At 57.7% G+C, this 16,456-nt stretch overlaps 1 protein-coding gene across 2 annotated transcripts; it reads left to right on the top strand.

The window, feature by feature from the left end:
• Positions 1–251: 251 nt before the first annotated feature.
• SAMD14 (sterile alpha motif domain containing 14) lies at positions 252–16,202 on the top strand. Of its 2 annotated transcripts, none has more exons than XM_025995865.2 (10): positions 252–559; positions 3,786–3,840; positions 9,977–10,138; positions 10,645–10,933; positions 11,632–11,719; positions 11,818–11,892; positions 11,999–12,158; positions 13,270–13,389; positions 13,474–13,629; positions 14,480–16,202. In XM_025995865.2, the coding sequence occupies exons 2-10, from the start codon at positions 3,829–3,831 to the stop codon at positions 14,633–14,635; spliced, it is 1,218 nt and encodes a 405-aa protein (XP_025851650.2). In that variant the 5' UTR covers positions 252–559; positions 3,786–3,828; the 3' UTR covers positions 14,636–16,202. The 2 variants fall into 2 exon arrangements, with proteins under 2 accessions (XP_025851650.2, XP_025851649.2); XM_025995864.2 differs by having other exon boundaries at positions 9,977–10,143.
• The last annotated feature ends 254 nt before the right edge of the window (positions 16,203–16,456 follow it).

The following is a 16,456-nucleotide window of genomic DNA, read 5'->3' as shown; positions in this document are numbered from 1 at the left end:
CTCCCTCCCGCTCTTTGTCTCCCGGCGCCGGCCTCCCCGCCACGCGCCCCCCGCGCCGCCCCTTCCCGGGAGACCCCGCGGATCCCCGCGGACGCGACGCGACGCGTGTCTGCCCGCCCGGCTGGGGGCCTGCGTCCCGCGGGCCGGAGGGCGGCGGGGCGGGGAGGCAGTTCCCTCCTCCCGCCCTCTCCCTCCCTTCTCCCTCCTCCCCCGCTCACACGCACACACAAACACGCACACACACGCGCGCACACACGCGCACACGCGCGCGCGCACGGAGCATCCTCCCGTCAGGGCTCTGGTCCAGCCCCGCCCGCGCCTCCCGGTCCCCGCAAACCCTCTCCTCCTCTCCCGCTCCCCTCATCCCCTCCGCTCCCGGACCCTCCGCGCCCGCGCCCGCGCCCGCCCCTCTCCCGGGATGGAGCGGCTCGAGCCCGCCCGCAGCCCCCCGCGGCCGGGGTGACGGCCCCCCGCCCCTCCCCGCCTGGCCCGCGCCCCGAGCACCATGGGCCCGAGGGGCTCCCGCGGCGCCCGACGCTGAAGATGACTGATGCTGGAGGTGAGGACCCCGACGTGGACCGGGAGCAGAGCCGGGGTCACCGGGGACTCGCGGCGGGACCCTGAGTGGGGTCGGATAGGGCCTTTCTTCCCCATCCCTGGGGTGCTGGGCTGCCGGGGAGGGGGGCGGAGGTAGGATTTGTGCCCCTAATCCTCTCCCTCCCGGAGAAATTAATTAAAAAAAAAAAACTGGCGTGGGGGGAGGGGGAGAGGGCTTAACTCCTTCCTACCCGGCGCGGAGTTGGACGGCTGGAGCGGAGAGAAACTAGCCGCCGGCCGCGACCCGGAGCGCGGTAGGTGCCGTGGCCTCCGCGGCGCTGGGGGCGCCGGGGCCTAGGGGAGGGGCCGCCGCTTTCTCCAGCCCCCCACTGCCCCTTGCCCCCAGCCTCCCCTCCAGGCCTTTTCTCCCCGGTCCTTCTCGGTGGCACTTCTGTCTCGGTCTCTTTCTCCTCTTCCCGGGCTCCTTCCCTCTTGCCTGCCTCGCTGGGTCCCGCCCCTCTCTCTACAGCCCCCCTTGATCTCTCCTGGCAGCCCTCCTAGGGGCCTCCTCGGGGCCAGGGCACCCGGCCTCCACCACTGCTTCCCCCGCCCCACTCATCCCTTTCCTGCTCTTTCTTCCTTCTTTCTGCAGCTCTGTGGACAGTCTCCAGCAACCTGTCTGTCCCTGTCCCTACTTCCCACTCCCTCTGGGGCTTGTGCACCCTTTCTCTTTCTCCTTCTCTGGCTCCCCGGAAGCCTCCCTTACTCCCAGAGAAGAGTCAGAGGTCATAAGTGCTACTTCTCTGGGAACTGGAAGCTTTAGGAGGAAGGAGTGACCTGGTAGCTCCAGTTCCCAGAGGGACAGGTTCATTTCCATCTTGTGGCAGTTCCTGGGTAAATGTGTGCATATGAATGTGTGTGTGTGTGTGTGTGTGTAGAAGTCTGGGGGCCGGGGGGGGGGGGGGGGGGGGGGGGGGGGGGGGTCCAAAGCTCAGTTGTGGTGAGGAGGCCTGGTGACCTCTTGGATGGCCTGTTTCCCAGAGTTCCCCATGGGACTTTGTCCCCACACACACACCAAGGAGTTAGTTGTTGAAGGAAGGGAAAGAAAGCCATTTGTGCTGAATCAGGTTGGATTAGGCACAGGTGTGAGCTGGAAGGCCCAGCCTGCCCCAGAGGACCCCTGAAAGAGGACTCTATCCCTGTGGACGTCTTCACCCTGGACTGGGACTTTGAATAAAGAATGCACGAGATCTCCATTCTCAGCTAATCGAAGAGGAGACACCACTATTGACCTCAGAGAGCCTCCGTTCTGATGGGAGAGGCAGTTCTTATCTTCAGAGAGTCCCTAATCGGATGGGGAATACCCTCTCCTTTCCTCAGGGAGCTCCCATCTGATGCAGGAGAGATATGACCCATTTAGGGAATCAGTGAAGTATGAAAAACCCCTAATTCCCAGTGGTTGGGGAAGGGGGAATTTAGAAATTGTGTGGACAAATGGGAGGAGGAGGGTTTTTTTTTAGGGGGAGGCCAATCCTGGTCAGATGAGGCTGTGTGATTGAATGAGGGAATTTTGCTTATTCTAAGGGGCAGCCTCCCTTCCAAGATGGCCCTTCAGGCAGGAAGAGAGGTTCTAGAATTTCTTTGCTACTGGCACCTAGAGTTAAAGAATAGCAAGGGAGTTCTTGGAGGACCCATGTCCCCTGGCCCCTTCTCCTACCTCATTTCCTGCTTTCAGCCCCAAGCATCCAATGGAACTTGGGGTGGAGGTGGTTTAGAAGTTTCTCCCAGTCCCAGACAGTGTGGGCCAGCTCCCTTTCCTCTGTGTTTTTCCTTTCTCTCTGCAGGGTCCTCTCCTCATGTGCACCCTCCAAAACTGCAGATCATCCCCCAGGATAGGGCTGGAGGGCAGGAGACAGGCGGAGGTTGAATTCTGTCTCTTGTCTCCTGTATCTCAGTTTTCCCATCTGTAAAGTGGGGATGCTAAGAATCTCAAACCTGGACAGCTCACCACGAGATGGTGTGTATGTAATAACAGGAGAGGAATGTTGGAAAAGACGCCAGCAAGCATGAGGCCTAGCCTTCCCATGCCTGTCAAACGCATTTCCATCCCAGTGCCCTGCCTCACTCATGGACACCTGAGTGTTAGCAGTAATTGGAGATCATGTCCCAGCCACACAGTGTGCCCGTGTCACTGAGCATCCCCTCCCCACCCCATCCTCTTGTTCAGTATTCCCCTTCCCCTCTAACACCCAGGCCTTGGATGAGGGATGCTGTCATCCTACATCTGCTAGGAAGCCTGTCCGAATTGTTTCAGCGGTGTACATCCTGCCTTCCCACCTGCCTCCCTTCTTGTTTCCCACCAAAAAAGCAAAACTAAACCAAACCCCTACCCAACCCACTTCCTTCCAGAACATACTTGAATCACAGAGATTTGGCTGTCCACTGTTCTGTTGTGAGTACTCCTCATACCCTTCTGCATCTGTGAGTCTGTCTGGAACTGTGAGAACTGCGAGTTTGTCAAGAACAGGGGCCCTGTTGATGGTGCCAGCTTCCTGAACAGCTCATGTTCAGGAAGGCAGGTGGTGAGCACACCAGTGCTGGGGGGTGGGGGACAGGCAGGACTGGGTGATGGATGGGTGGATGGATGGATGGAATGATGGATGGATTTGTGGATGGATGGGCACGTAGATGGATGGCTAAGTAGGTGGGTAGGTAGATGGATGGATGGAAGGACCTGGATTCTGCTCCTGACTTTGCCATTGACCTTAAGCCAGTCACATTCTCCCCTCTGTTTCTTTATTTGGAAAATGAGAGGATTGGATTTAATAATCTCCCAAGATTTCTCCCAGGTTTGATGTTGGACAATTTATGACGATCAAACGTTTTGAGGGAGTGCTGCTGATGGAAAGACCAAGACACTGAAGGGGGTGGGGGGAAGTTCAGTGAACCATGTGAAAGCTCACAGCAAATCAGCTTGGACCAAAACCAAAGGACTCAGCCTGTGTCTACACCCTGGATTTCCTTCTGCCCTTACTCTTCTACTTCTGCCTCCTGCCCCACCTCCCACCATCTGGGGGATGCTTCAGACAACTTCTTTTCCAAGGGGCTGGAGAAAGAGTTCTAAGGAAAGGTGAAGGGCCAGAAAGCCAGGAGCAGACAGCCAGTGGCAGCTCCTTTGTCTCCACCAACCTGAACCTCTTACAGTCTTTCTCTTTCTCTCTCTCTCTCCCTCCCTCCCTTCTCCTCAGCTCTCTTGAGTCATGGCTTCTTCAAAGCTACGAGAACCTGCGGATGAGGTTTTTGGTAAGTTCTATTTGCCAAGACCACCAGCACTTGGGAGGGGGGATTCTCTCTGGGACTTTAGTGTGTGTGTGTGTGTGTGTGTGTGTGTGTGTGTGTGTGTGTGTATACTGTGGCCTGGCAGCCTGAGTCTTTGTCATAATACTCTCTGCCAATTACAACAACAATAAGGGTCTCCATTTATGAAGTGCTGTCTCATGCCAGGTACTAGGCTAACACCCCCATCTCGCAATATCACTTAATCCCCACAATAATGCCAACAGGCGTGCCCATTGTACCGACAAGGAGCCTAGAGCACAGGGTGCTAAAGTGACTCGCTTTAAAGATTGCAGGGCAGGTTAGTGGCAGAGCTGGGACTAGAAGCCCGGACTGCCTAATCCCTGCTCTGTGTCATTGTGCTGCTATACACTTGGATCCCCAGCACAGGTGACACCCATTATCTCCACATCGAATGGTGGGGGACCTCGGCCCACAGGATGTGCGTGCAAATCAAATGCATAGAACATACAACCTCAGTACCTCCAGGCTGACCCCCTCTTTACATACTGGGGTGGGGTGCAGGCACACACCTGCTGGCACCATCATTTGCCCCCTGCAGTCTTTCTCTTGAGGGTTTGGGGAAAGATGACCTGAAAGGGCAGAGTTCCCAGCATGCACTGGGTGGGAAGGCTGTTTCCCAGCTGGGGAAAGGAGTCCCCTCTTCCTGGTGGAGGAGTCAGGGAGTAAGGGACCGGGAGGATCACAGGGAGCATGGAGGGAGAGGGGGAGACAGGTGGCCCCTGAAGCCTGCAGCATGTGCACGGCCCTTGGGACTCTCAGGTTGGTGTGCACAGCATTAGGGGGGCTCCCAGCTTCTCTTCCCCAGCCTTCTCCTCATCTCTATCTTCCCTCCCCTCCCCAGCTCACCCTCTTCTCCCCTGCGTGGGCACACGCCCTGGCAATGCCAGGAACTGCTGCCTCCCGGCTCCTGGAAACACTGCTTTCCTGGCCTCCCTGGGGCCCCTAGAATGGAGGGTTTGCCTCTGGGACTCCTCCAGCCTCCAGCTGCCTCTGGGCCTCAGACTCTTGGGTCTCACCCTCTGTACCCAGCCCTGGCCTGATGGAAGTGAGCTCCCCCTTTCCTAGGCTTCTGGGCCTCCACTACCCCCTCAACCCCATGTCTTCCTGTTTTTCTTCTCCTGACCTGCTGAGGTAGCTGGCCTGCCTTGCCTGCTTCCTGATGTGAAAGGTGATTAAATATTCATTACTCCCCACTGCCCAGGGCTGGGGAGAGAAAGACTGAGAGACAGACCCACATGGAGATGGGGGGGGGGGGGGGCAAGAGGCCAGGTAGAGCAGGGACCAGAGGTGAGGCAGGCCCCAACTTGCCTCAACACTTCAGCCCCCTAGGAGTTCCTTTGATCCCTCCAAGGTAAGCCACCCTGCAATCCTGATGTGGCCCTAGTCAGGGGCGAGGGACCCTTGGGGGCCTGGGCACCAGGTGAGCACTGGAGATGGAGAGGATGTCCGGTGGCAGCTCCCTGCCCTGCCCAGAACAGCAGGATTCTGATGGCTGTAAGGCCTGGATGCTGTCCTTAAGTCCCTTTCCACCTCTGGCCAAACCCTTCCTCTCTGAGCCTCAGTTTACCCACCTGTAAAATGAGGGGTTGGACTCACAGGTCGCTCTCATCTCTTCCTCAGAGGATGTATACAGGCTTGGTAGTTCCACACTGAGCTTTGGGAGGCAGACTGCCTGTGACCCTGGCCCCTCTCTCTAGCAGCCCAGATGCCCTCAGGCAAATTAAGGCTGCCCTGGGGATTCCTAGAATCTCTTCCTAGTGGGGTTGTGGGGAGTTTAAATGAGCTAGTAATTGTAAAGCACTTAGAATTGGTGCCTAGCCCAGTGAGAGCACAGTATTAGCAATTATTGTTCTGTGGCTCCACCCTCAATCCTTGCTGCTTGCAGATAATGCTGAGGTTCTGTATCATCAGGGAGCAGGGGTCGGAGGGCTCTGTCCCCCAGCTCAGCCCAGGGGCAGGGAAGGAGCCAGAGGAGTGGTGTCAAGGCTGGGGTCCCAGATAGCAGGCCTGTGACAGGACCTTTTCCCTCGCCAAGCCCCCACCACTGCCCCTGGACAATGGTAGCAGGCCTGGAGGTCCACCCTTCCCTGGGGCCAGGCCTTGCTGGGCTCCACTGGCCCACCCACTCCTTCTCCTTCGAAAGCTCCTTTTCTTCCTACAACCTTGGCTGTTTTACTGTCACCCAGCCCACAGCCTTACTACCTACTCTAAAATAGAGCCCCCAGCCCCTGCCTGTCTCTTTCATCCCCTCCACAAATACCACTGAGCCCCTCCTGGGTGACAGGTTCTGCGCTAGGCCCCAGGGAGGCAGCACTAAACAAGCCAAAGTCACCACCCCCAGAGAGTCTGAGTTCCCATACAGGGGCCAGCGGGGGACTGACACCAGAGCACCCATGACGAGGAGGAACAAGTCACGGGGAGGAGGGCTCCGCAGATGTTGTAAGTGCCCAGTGTGGCGGAGGGCAAGCACCAGCATCTCCCCTGGACCTCGAGGCCATCTCTGCCTCGCTGTGCGCTGGCCCTTGAAGTGGGACCTGGGTTCAGTTCGTCAAATACCCACTGAGCCCCTGCTCTCTGCCAGGCCCGGCACCAGGCTCTCACGGGACACAGTGGATGATGGAGCCTTGCCCTCCACAGTGCACAGTGTGGCACAGGACTGTCATTTCTGACCAGAGCCTTGAGCCAGGCCTCGAGAGGTGTGGCTGTCCCTCGGGGCAGGTGGAACAAGGGATTTGAGTGGCAGCCAGATGAAGAAGGGGTGGGGGGCGATGGAGCAGAGAGAGGTGCCAGAGTGCAGGGTCAGAGGCAGGAAGGGAAGGTGGAGACAGATCGAGGTGTGGTCAGCAAGTTGGCACCGTTCTCTCCACCGCCACTAGCAGCTCGTGCTTGCTGAGCACTTAGCCATGGGCATTCTGGTGCAGCACTTTATATGGCTATCTCAGTTAATGCACACACAACCCTCCAACGACCTCATTTTACTGATAAGGAAGCCAATCCCTAAATGTCAGTAACTTACCCAGAGTCACCCAGCCAGCAAATGGCAGAACTGGATTCAGCCCTGGGCCAACCGGCTCCTAACCAGGGTCCATATAAGAGCTTGCTATGCAGAGGAGGGAAGTGGGGAACACAGAAAGGGTGAGTGGCGCCAGCCAGCCTTGACTGGAGGGCTGAGGGGCATGGACTTTATGTTAATGGCTTTGGGACCCACTCCCACTGCTCTGACCTACACCCCCACCTCAGCCTTGCCCTGGGTTTCAAAAGCAAGCAATTACGGGACACAGTTAGAAATGTGTTCTAGAAAGTTTCTTCTAGCAGGTAGGACATGGGGAGGGAGGCAGACCAGAGGCTCAAAGCAGGAATTGGGCGAAGGGCTGTGAAGACCTGAGTAAGGCAGTTCAGCCCTGAGGGAGGGAAGAGGCCAGACTCCAAGGGTGTGATAAAGGCAAATCTGCAGAACTGTGTGGGATCTGTTTGTTTGTTTGCTTTTTCCATTAAAATAGTATTTACTAAGCACCTACTATATGCCAGACCCCATTCTGGGTTGGAGCAGTGAACATAATAGAGGAACATTTGCCCTCATGGAGCTGACATTCTAATGAGTGGAGAGACAGTAAACTAAGTAAAATATACAGCATGTGAAAGAATGACTCATGACATAAGGAAATAACATGTTGGGGTTCTGGGGGAAGTTATACATTGAGTGGTCAGTAAAGCCCTCAGTGATAGAAAGCATTTAAGCAAAGACCTGAAGGCCATGAAGGAGAGAACCCTGTAGAAATCTATGGCAAGAGCCTTGCAGGGAGAGGAAGTGCAAAGGCCCTGAGTGAGGTACAGTGAGGCTTGGGTGAGGAAGAGCCAGCAAGCCAGGATGGCCAGAGTGGAGGGAGCAGGAGGGTGAGAAGTAGAAGTTCAGAGAGGTAAGGGGAGCCCAGACTGAGTCTGGAAGGCTACTGGGAGAACTTGGCACTTACTCTGTGTGAGCTGGAAGTCCCCAGAGGGTTCTGAGCAGAGTAGTGACAAGGGCTGACATGTTTTATCAGGATCACTCTGGCTGCTGCTGTGTTGAAAATAGACTATAAGTGGGAAAGGGAGGAAAGGGGAAGACCAGCTAGGAGGCTTTTGTAATAATTGAGGCAGGAGGTGATAGTGACCTAGACCAGGGAGGCTATGCATCCCACGCTTCTCTCCGCTCCTCTCCCTCCCTCCCTCCTCCGCTCTCTCTCCTCTTCCTCTCCATGTGTATGCACGTATGTGCATGTGTGCACACACAGACACATAGAGATAACAATTTTCCTGTGGGAAACGAGAAGCATGTGGAGGAGCATCATGTATTCCATCATACATTCTTGTACTGTCACCCGACCTCAACGATCATTAGCTCGTGGCCAGCCTTCCATCTCTATCCACTCCTATCCCCCCGGATTATTTTGAACCTAATCCAAAACATCATTTCACCATAAATATTTCAGTATGTCCAGATGTATTTCAAAAGGAGAGCTAACAGGAATTGTGGCTAGATCAGTTGGTAGGGTGGGAGGGAAAGAGAGCCAAGGGCGACTCCAGGGCTTGGCCTGAGCAGCTGGAGAGCTGGAGCTGCCAGTCACAGCTTGACATGATGCTGAAGCTAGCTGCGGGACATCCAGGAGGCAGCTGGACACGTGAACTGCCGGCTGGGGCTGAGGGCAGAGGGTAGCTTAGGGCTGCCTGAATTGGGTAGCTGGGTGGATGATGGGGCCTTTCACGGAACCGAGGAGCAAAGGGGAAGCCAGGCTGACGCTAAGGTGGTGGATTCATTTTGATGGATTATTTGAGGAGCCTGGGAGCCTTTGACATGACAAGTTCCCTGGCAGGTGCTGAAGTGCCTGGGCTTGGGATTCAGGGAGGGGTCAGGGCTGAGCTGGTAGGTGGTAGTGAAGCCAGGCCAGCACCTGGGGTGGCTTAGGGGGTTATCTGCTGACAAGGGAACGAGGAGCAGGCAAGGGAGGGCAGGCATGGGTGATGGGATGGGGGAGCCCCAAGATCATGGGGCAGGGGAGTGGGGAAGAAAGGTCTTAACCTATTCTGAGGTCTGGGAAAAACCTCTTCTGCTTAGAGACCCCAAGCTTGGGGATGCTGCAGAGTGAAGGCTTCATTCCTGGCTGGAGCAAAAAAGAAAAGAAACTAGGAGCAGTTGGGTTTATGCATGATCCATTGGGTTTGCCTTCTCTTCATGTCTTCATCCGGGACCCAGCCCCACACCACTGACCCCAGGATGGGAGACGGGCCTCCTGGGGAACGCATCTTCCTTGATACCGCTGCTATGTTCCAGCTCAGCAGTATCTGTATCTGAGAGCAGCCCTGAGCATGGCCCAGCAAGCCAGTGTCCAGCTTAGCCAGTCTCTGGAGCCAGACGAGTCAGGCTCAGCTCCCGGACCCTGGCTAGTTGGGGGCTTCAATCAAGAGACTGAACCTCTTGGAGCCTTAGTTGGCTCAGCTGTAAAAAGAGTAAAATGTGCATACCAGCTGTCCTAGCTCACTGGGTTGTTTTGAGTGGATGAGGTGTTGTATGAACATTCTGGCACATAGTAGGTGCTTCTTAAATGGTAGCTCTTACTACTATGATCCGTCTGGTCCTCCCTAGCCTCCCTAGCCCTCCTGTCCACAGACCTACCCTCTTAGCGCCCTGGAGGCCTCCCTCCCAACAATCCCCCCCCCAATACTGCCCTCCCCCCACGCTTTCCTACTTAGCAGCATTGCATATACCAGCTCCCCAACGCCCCCCCCCCTTCTCTTGTAAACTCCCACTTAGAACTTAGCTTTGGTGCTTCCTCCCTGACACATCCAAATGGGACCATCCTGTCCTGTCCTCCTCTGCGCCTGTGAGAGGTCCCACCATGCTGCCGTGTTTCTGTGCTGACATGTCTGGCTTTCTGGGGGACTGTGAGCGGCCTCGTTCTCCATTTCACTTGTACCCCTGGCCCCCAGCACTCAGAAACATCTGTCGAATGTCTGGGGTGTGAGTGCTGGCGGCTGCCTGAGCTCGGCCTCTGCACTTGCTGTACTCACGGTCTGATCTCTGCCCCCTTCACCTGGTTCCCAGACCTGGACTTGGCTGTGCCAGAGACCGTCAGACTGGACAGCAGTTTACACAAGGCCCGAGCCCAACTCCTGGCCAAGGGCCGGAGACACCGGCCCTCCCGCTCCAGGCTTCGGGACAGTGCCAGCTCTGCAGAGGACGGCGAAGGCTCCGATGGGCCCGGAGGCAAGGTGGGGGCAACCCACGCAATCACACCTACCCTACTCACCCTCTTGCCCCCAGACAATCCCTCCAAACCCTTTTCCAGGGAAACCACACTCCCAGGCTTCTGACATAGTAATGCCAACAAGGACCACCTGCATTCACTTCTGGCTCGTGTCAAACTTTTAAGGAAGGTATTATCATTCCCATCTTACATGTGGGGAAACTGAGGATGCGAGAGGTTCAGTAACAAGTCCACACAGTTAGGAAATGAGGGAAGTGGGATTAAAGCCCAGCCTCCGTGACTGAAGGCCCTCCGCCCCGTCTCCCGCCTCTCACTGCCCAGCCACCCTTGGGCCCCGGGCAGGAGGGCAGGAGGAGAACCCTCCCTTCCAGGTCCCCGAAGGACCCGAGCCCTGGTGGCTCCTCGCGCCGGAGGCTCCCTCGCAGTTTGCGGGGTGAAACCAGCTCCCAGCCCCTCGGGGAAGCGGGAAGGAGGGTTGGCAGTGAGCGGCCGCCCCCTCCGCCAGGTGACCGACGGCTGCGGGAGCCCCCTGCACCGGCTGCGCTCGCCTCTGCACTCGGGCCCCGGGTCTCCGGCCGGGGGCTCCTTCTGCCTGGAGCCTCCGGGCTTGCGGCGCAGCCTGGGCGAGGACGAGCCCCCGCCGTCGCCGCTCACACGCTACCGGCCCCTGCACAACGCCGCCTCGCACGAGGGCCTGGCCGCCGCCTCCTGCTCGCCCCCGCGCTCCGCGCCCTCCTCCGACAGCTCGCCCAGCTTCGTGCGCCGCCACCCGCGAGCGGAGCCGCACAGCGAAGGTGAGCGGCGGGCGGCGTGGCGCCCCCTGCTGGCGAGCGCCGGGACTGCAGCGACCCCTGCAGGACCCAGTGGGGCGGGGCGCGAGGGGCGACGGGCGGGGAGGGGGACCCACAGCGGGATGAAAGGACCTAGTTGGGAGCATCCTGTAAGGCTTCTCTGAGGAAGTGACGTGTGAGCCAAGATCGGAAGCCAAGATCGGAAGGCTGGTTAAAATGGTCAGGATAAGATGAACAGTGAATTGTAGCGGTCCCTACTTTTTCATGGTTTGTGTAAGGCTTTCATAACTATTCGTGAAATAGGCAGGTGTTGGGACGCCTGGGTGGCTCAGTGGTGGAGTGCCTGCCTTTGGCTCAGGTCGTGACCCCGGGGTCCTGGGGTTGAGTGCTACAATGGGCTCCCCACGGGGAGCCTGCTTCTCCCTCTGCCTATGTCTCTGCCTCTCTCTGTGTGTCTCTCGTGAATAAATAAATAAAATCTTAAAAAAAAAAGAAAAGAATAGAAAAAGGAGGTGTTACTGTAGGTCAGGTGTTATCCCTATATGTGAGACAAAGGAAAGCTCAGAGAGGTAGAGTGATTGGTCCAACAGCCAGTTAAGGGCACCAGAGCCAACTTGCATGATTCTAAGTCAGAAGTTTCTACCACCTAACACGGCAGCTGAAAGAGGCAGGGCCATTTCCTTCCCTCTCTTCTCCAAAAGATGACAGCCGGGATGCCAGCCCACCAGAGCCTGCCAGCCCCACCATCGGCCTGGATAAGAAGACTCGCCGAAAGTTCCTGGACCTGGGGTGAGTAGAGGAGGTGCAGAAGCAAAGGCTCGGAGCTTTGGGGTGCAGGGTAGCCCAGTGAGCAGCACTGCCCCACTCCCCCCTGCCCTCCCTTACAGGGTCACCTTACGCCGAGCATCCACTAGCAAGAGCCGGAAGGACAAGGGCAGCAACCGTTTATCCATGGGCAGCAGGTGAGTGGTCCCCACCACGCCTCACCCACAGCTTCTGCGCATAGTTCCCTGTGAGCCCGGGCCTCCCCCTCGGTGCCCACACCCATGCAGGGTGCTCTCTCTACAGGGAGTCAGTGGAGGGGTCCGGCAGGTCAGGGGGCTCCCCGTTCCTGCCCTTTTCCTGGTTCACAGACAGCGGCAAGGGCTCGGCATCCTCTGGCAGCACCACCTCCCCCACGTGCTCCCCAAAACACGAGGGCTTCAGCCCTAAGAAGTCAGCTTCTCAGGTGAGTCCATGGCCTTCCTGCCCCTGTACTGGCCCCAGACTCAGGTGATGTGAGGGCACACTTCCCCCTGGCTCGGGCTGGGATCCAGGCCTCTATCCATGGAGTCATTCAGTGATTCGTTAGTTCATCCATTCTCTGAGCTCATTCATTCACTGCTCACTCACTCGTACTCTGAGTAGCTCCATGGACTCCTTCATTCCATTCAACTCACATCACTGATCATGAGGTATTACCCACCCAGCCCAAGGCCACCTCCATTCCTGCTGGCTCTTCTGCCTGGCTCCCGATGTCCTGTCATAGGAGTGGGGCTACCTTGTGGTGGGGTGGGGCTTGGAGGAAATTGGGATGAAGGGGACCCATACTAGGGTGCTCAGCTAGTGCTCAGGAAGCTTGCAGCCCTGTGAGAGAAGTGAGACGGGGATCAGAGGCAGTCCTGAGGGTCTGCTCCTGCTCCTGCTGCACTCTACCGTGGACAAGGCTCCTACTGCGTGCTTCTGCTTTACACACAAAGCGCAGGCGCACGTACCCCAGTTGTAGAGATGAATGAATGAAGGCCGGAGAGAAGGAACTTGCTGTGTGGGTTAGTTGCCAGGCTCCATGCCTGTTCTGTGGTTGCTCCTTATGTGCTGCTGGGGCTGAGGAGATCAGAAAGCTGGGAATTCAGGGGAGAAAGAATTCTTGACTTGAGACTTCCTTATTTCCTCTCTTCCTCTCTCTTGCTTCCCTTGTGCTGGACCCTGGGATAATATGGTGGATAGGCTAGGGCTCATAGAGCTTCTGATCTCTACCCAGGCACTTATAAGCCAGGGTGCTACAGGCTATAATGGGGAGACACAAAGGGGGGACCCCTGACCTAGCATGGGGGAATCCTGGCCAGTTGCCTGCAGGAAGTGACACCTAGTCCATCCCTGCCAACTCCCTGCCTCTGTTCTAGCCCCATGTCCTCCTAGGAGCCTTACATCCTGATACCTCCCATGAGTCACTGAGCAACTGCTGGTACCCAGTCCCCAACTTCAGCCCCATTCAAAGGGGAGTGGTGGGTTGGGTGGGGGGGACTCCCTTGGGCTTAGAGGGTGAGCTCTCTTCAGCGGCACGTACCCCTCCTTTCTAGGAATCCACCCTGAGCGATGACTCCACACCCCCTAGCAGCAGCCCCAAGATCCCAAGTGGTCCCCGGCAGGAGACCAAGTGTTCCTACCCCTACCACACACTGTCCCAGTCTTCAGATGAGGTAAGTAAGCCCTGACCTCTGGGTGTTGGGTGTGCAGGCTGCAGGCCATGTCCTCCCCCTCACTGTCCTTGGTCTGTACCCCAGTTCCTGGATGAACCTCTCCCCACTGTCCACCACTGGACCAGCCAGCAGGTGGGCCAGTGGCTGCACAGCCTCAACCTGGAGCAGTATGCCGCAGAGTTTGCTGCGCGGCAGGTGGACGGGCCCCAGCTCCTGCAGCTGGATGGGAGCAAACTGAAGGTGGGTCAGAGGGGGAGAGCCGTGAGCCAGCCTGAGCCTGAACCACCTTCCAGGACTGTGGTCCCCCCACCCTGATCTCTTCACTTCCTTTAAGGCCGCTGCCCTGACCTCTGACCTCTGGGCAAGGTCCTTGGCCTAACTTTTCTACTCTAGCATGGGTCCCCATCTGACTTGAAAGTTGAGCCTGGTTCTTCAGTTTGACCTTCAAGCCCCAGCCCGGGTTAACATTGACCTCTAGGATGGTTCTATCACCTGACTCTTAATTCTGAGTCTCCTGCTGTTACAAGAAACCAGGTCCCTCCCTGATCACCTTGCCTGATTCTCAGGTTTAGAGGCTGCTGGTAGTCAGGGGAGACCAGGAGTAGGGGCCCTGGATCTCTGTGCTGGGAGGCTCCTGGCCCGATCCCCACCCTCCACTACATTGCTTAGGCAAGAGGTGGTGAGGAGAGTCCCCCAGGAAGTCTCTGGAGCGGGGAGGGGCCTCAGCCACTGACTAGCAGTGTGACCTTGGGCAAGTCACTGTCTATCTGTGGGACCTCAGGGGATGGGCAGGATGGTGCCAAGGCTGAAATCTTGAGTAAAGAACAGGGGCTGAGGATAACCAGGGTGGGGCCAGGGGGCATAAGGTCTGGTACCCTTCGTCAGCATCTTTCCCAAATGCTCCCATTCAGAATTCTTGCCCTGAGGGTTCTGATCCACAGGCCAATCTGGGAGGTGGAGGCCACATTTCCGGGAGGACTTGGCAGAGCGCCAGGCAGCATCCACCTGGGCACAGAGAACCCAGGGCTTGGGTTGGCCAGGGCCTGAGTGATTCTGGGGCTCTTGCCCTCACCCTGGAATTCCTCCCCAGAGCCTGGGGCTCAGCAACTCGCATGACCGGGCGCTAGTGAAGCGGAAGGTGAAGGAGCTGGCGGCCGCCGCTGAGAAGGAGCGCAAGGCCCAGGAGAAGGCTGCACGGCAGCGTGAGAAGCTCCGGCGCAGGGAGCAGGAGGCCAAGAAGAGCTAGGGGAGGGCGGGGGGCAGGCACTAGCACCCAGGCGCTGGTGGCCGCCGGGCTCGGTGGGCAAAGGCCTCAGCGGGGAGGCAGGGCCTGGGCACCAAGCTTGGGCTAGCCGGGCCCCACTCAGGGGGGACATGCCCTCTCTCACCCTGTCGCTCTGTCTGGGCCCAGATCCCCCAGAAAGGGAGACCCCAGGAGAGGCCCAGTAATAAATCCAGTTTTAAGGACTTGTTTGGCACAGAGTTCCTAGGGGAACTGGCAGGTGATGGGCAGAGGATGGAGAGGCCAGGGCTGAAGCAAGTCCGGGAACCCTGAGGCACCTGGGTCAGTCTGACCCTCTACCCTCAGGCCACCGCGGCGCTGGCCGGCAAGGAGTAGGACACCTGCCTGCCTGCCTTCCAGAGGTCCTGAGATGGGGCAGGGTCCCAGGGCCTAGAGAGATAGGAAGCCTCTCAGCAAGGGTGGGTGGATGGAGTGGATTCTCTCTGGCTCTCCAAGGTGGCTGCGTGCTGAGAGAGCACTCTTGTGCTCCCAAGGGAAGCTGGCAGGCACCACGGCAACTTGCACTCAGGGTAGACTCTGGCCTGCACTCAGCAGGAGAGCAGAGAGGGCGGCATGGTCATCCCATGAAATCTTTGCCAGGACTTGAGGAGCAGGAAGGGCGGATTAAAACCACCTCCTTCCCCTTCCCTGTCCTGTGGGTCCCAATGGTGAGATGACATCCATACAGGTCCGCCCCTCCTGGGATCCACCCAAGGCCTGGTCTTTGACCTGCATTCTAACACAGGACCCACTTCTGTTCACCCTCAGAGGACAGTTGAGAGCCCTCTCTGGGGACAGAGCAAACTCGGTAGCTGGGGGTGACAGAGGACACCCCCGCCAATACCTAGGTGGCACTGAATGGGTGAATTCTCACCCCCTGCCTGGTAGAGGGGCAAAATCTGGGAATTCCCCTGGAATTTCCTGGAAGGAAATTCCCCCATCGGCTCTGGTCCCTGTTGGGGCCTCAGTGGGTTCCAGAACTGACAGACAGTGCAGGTGTGGTTCCCTGGGCCACAAGGAAGGGTGAGGGCCCCTGGGTGGGGACGCATCTATCCCAGGAGCCCAGGGATGACATCTATCCTTATGAGGAGGGAGTGTTCAGGTGCAGACTGGCCAGCCAGCTGGCCTAGCTTCTGGAGGATGGGCCAGTTATCAGTGTGGCTGGGGGCCCTCTACTTAGAAGTCCCCCTCCCCCTCCACCTGTCTGGAGTGGTGGACAGGACCCAATGCATGCCAACCTCCCTCATTCCCACTCAGGGGCTGTGGCTTCAAGGCCATCCCTGCTGTGATCAGGGCCCTGTCCCTGGGACTTGGTCCTTTACTCCCCTCTGCTGTGTGGGGAGAAGAGAGCTTCAGAGGAAACTGAGATAATGGGGCACCAGCACCATCTGGGCCTGCTGGAGGAGCTGGTGAGGAGGCTAGAAGGCACCCGGGCCTTTGAAACTATCAGGAGCTATATGGGTGCCCACCTGCATGTGAAGGGGGGGCAGTACTCAACTTATTTCAATAAACACTTATGATGTGCCAGTGACCTCTGTCTGCCCCAGCCGGGGGTGGGGGTGGGGTGGGGAGGCTGTGCTGTGCCCTAAGTACAGAGAGGTGACATGTCTGTCACCAGGGGCTGTACTGTCAGGTGTTCTGAATGGACAGCTCTGCCCAATGGAGTGCGTGTGGTGCACTGAGTCATGCCTGGGGCTGGGCGTCCCAAGTGAGTCACACGGTAGTCACAGGGATTGTGGTCTGCGTGTGCCTGGCCTCTGGATCTCCCTGCCCACCAGGAAAGCA

The sequence above is a fragment of the Vulpes vulpes genome, chromosome 2 (genome assembly GCF_048418805.1).
Source record: "Vulpes vulpes isolate BD-2025 chromosome 2, VulVul3, whole genome shotgun sequence".
Classification (NCBI taxonomy): domain Eukaryota; kingdom Metazoa; phylum Chordata; class Mammalia; order Carnivora; family Canidae; genus Vulpes; species Vulpes vulpes.
The sequence above is the reverse complement of the archived record's forward strand: the minus strand, read 5'-3'. Positions and strand labels throughout refer to the sequence as shown.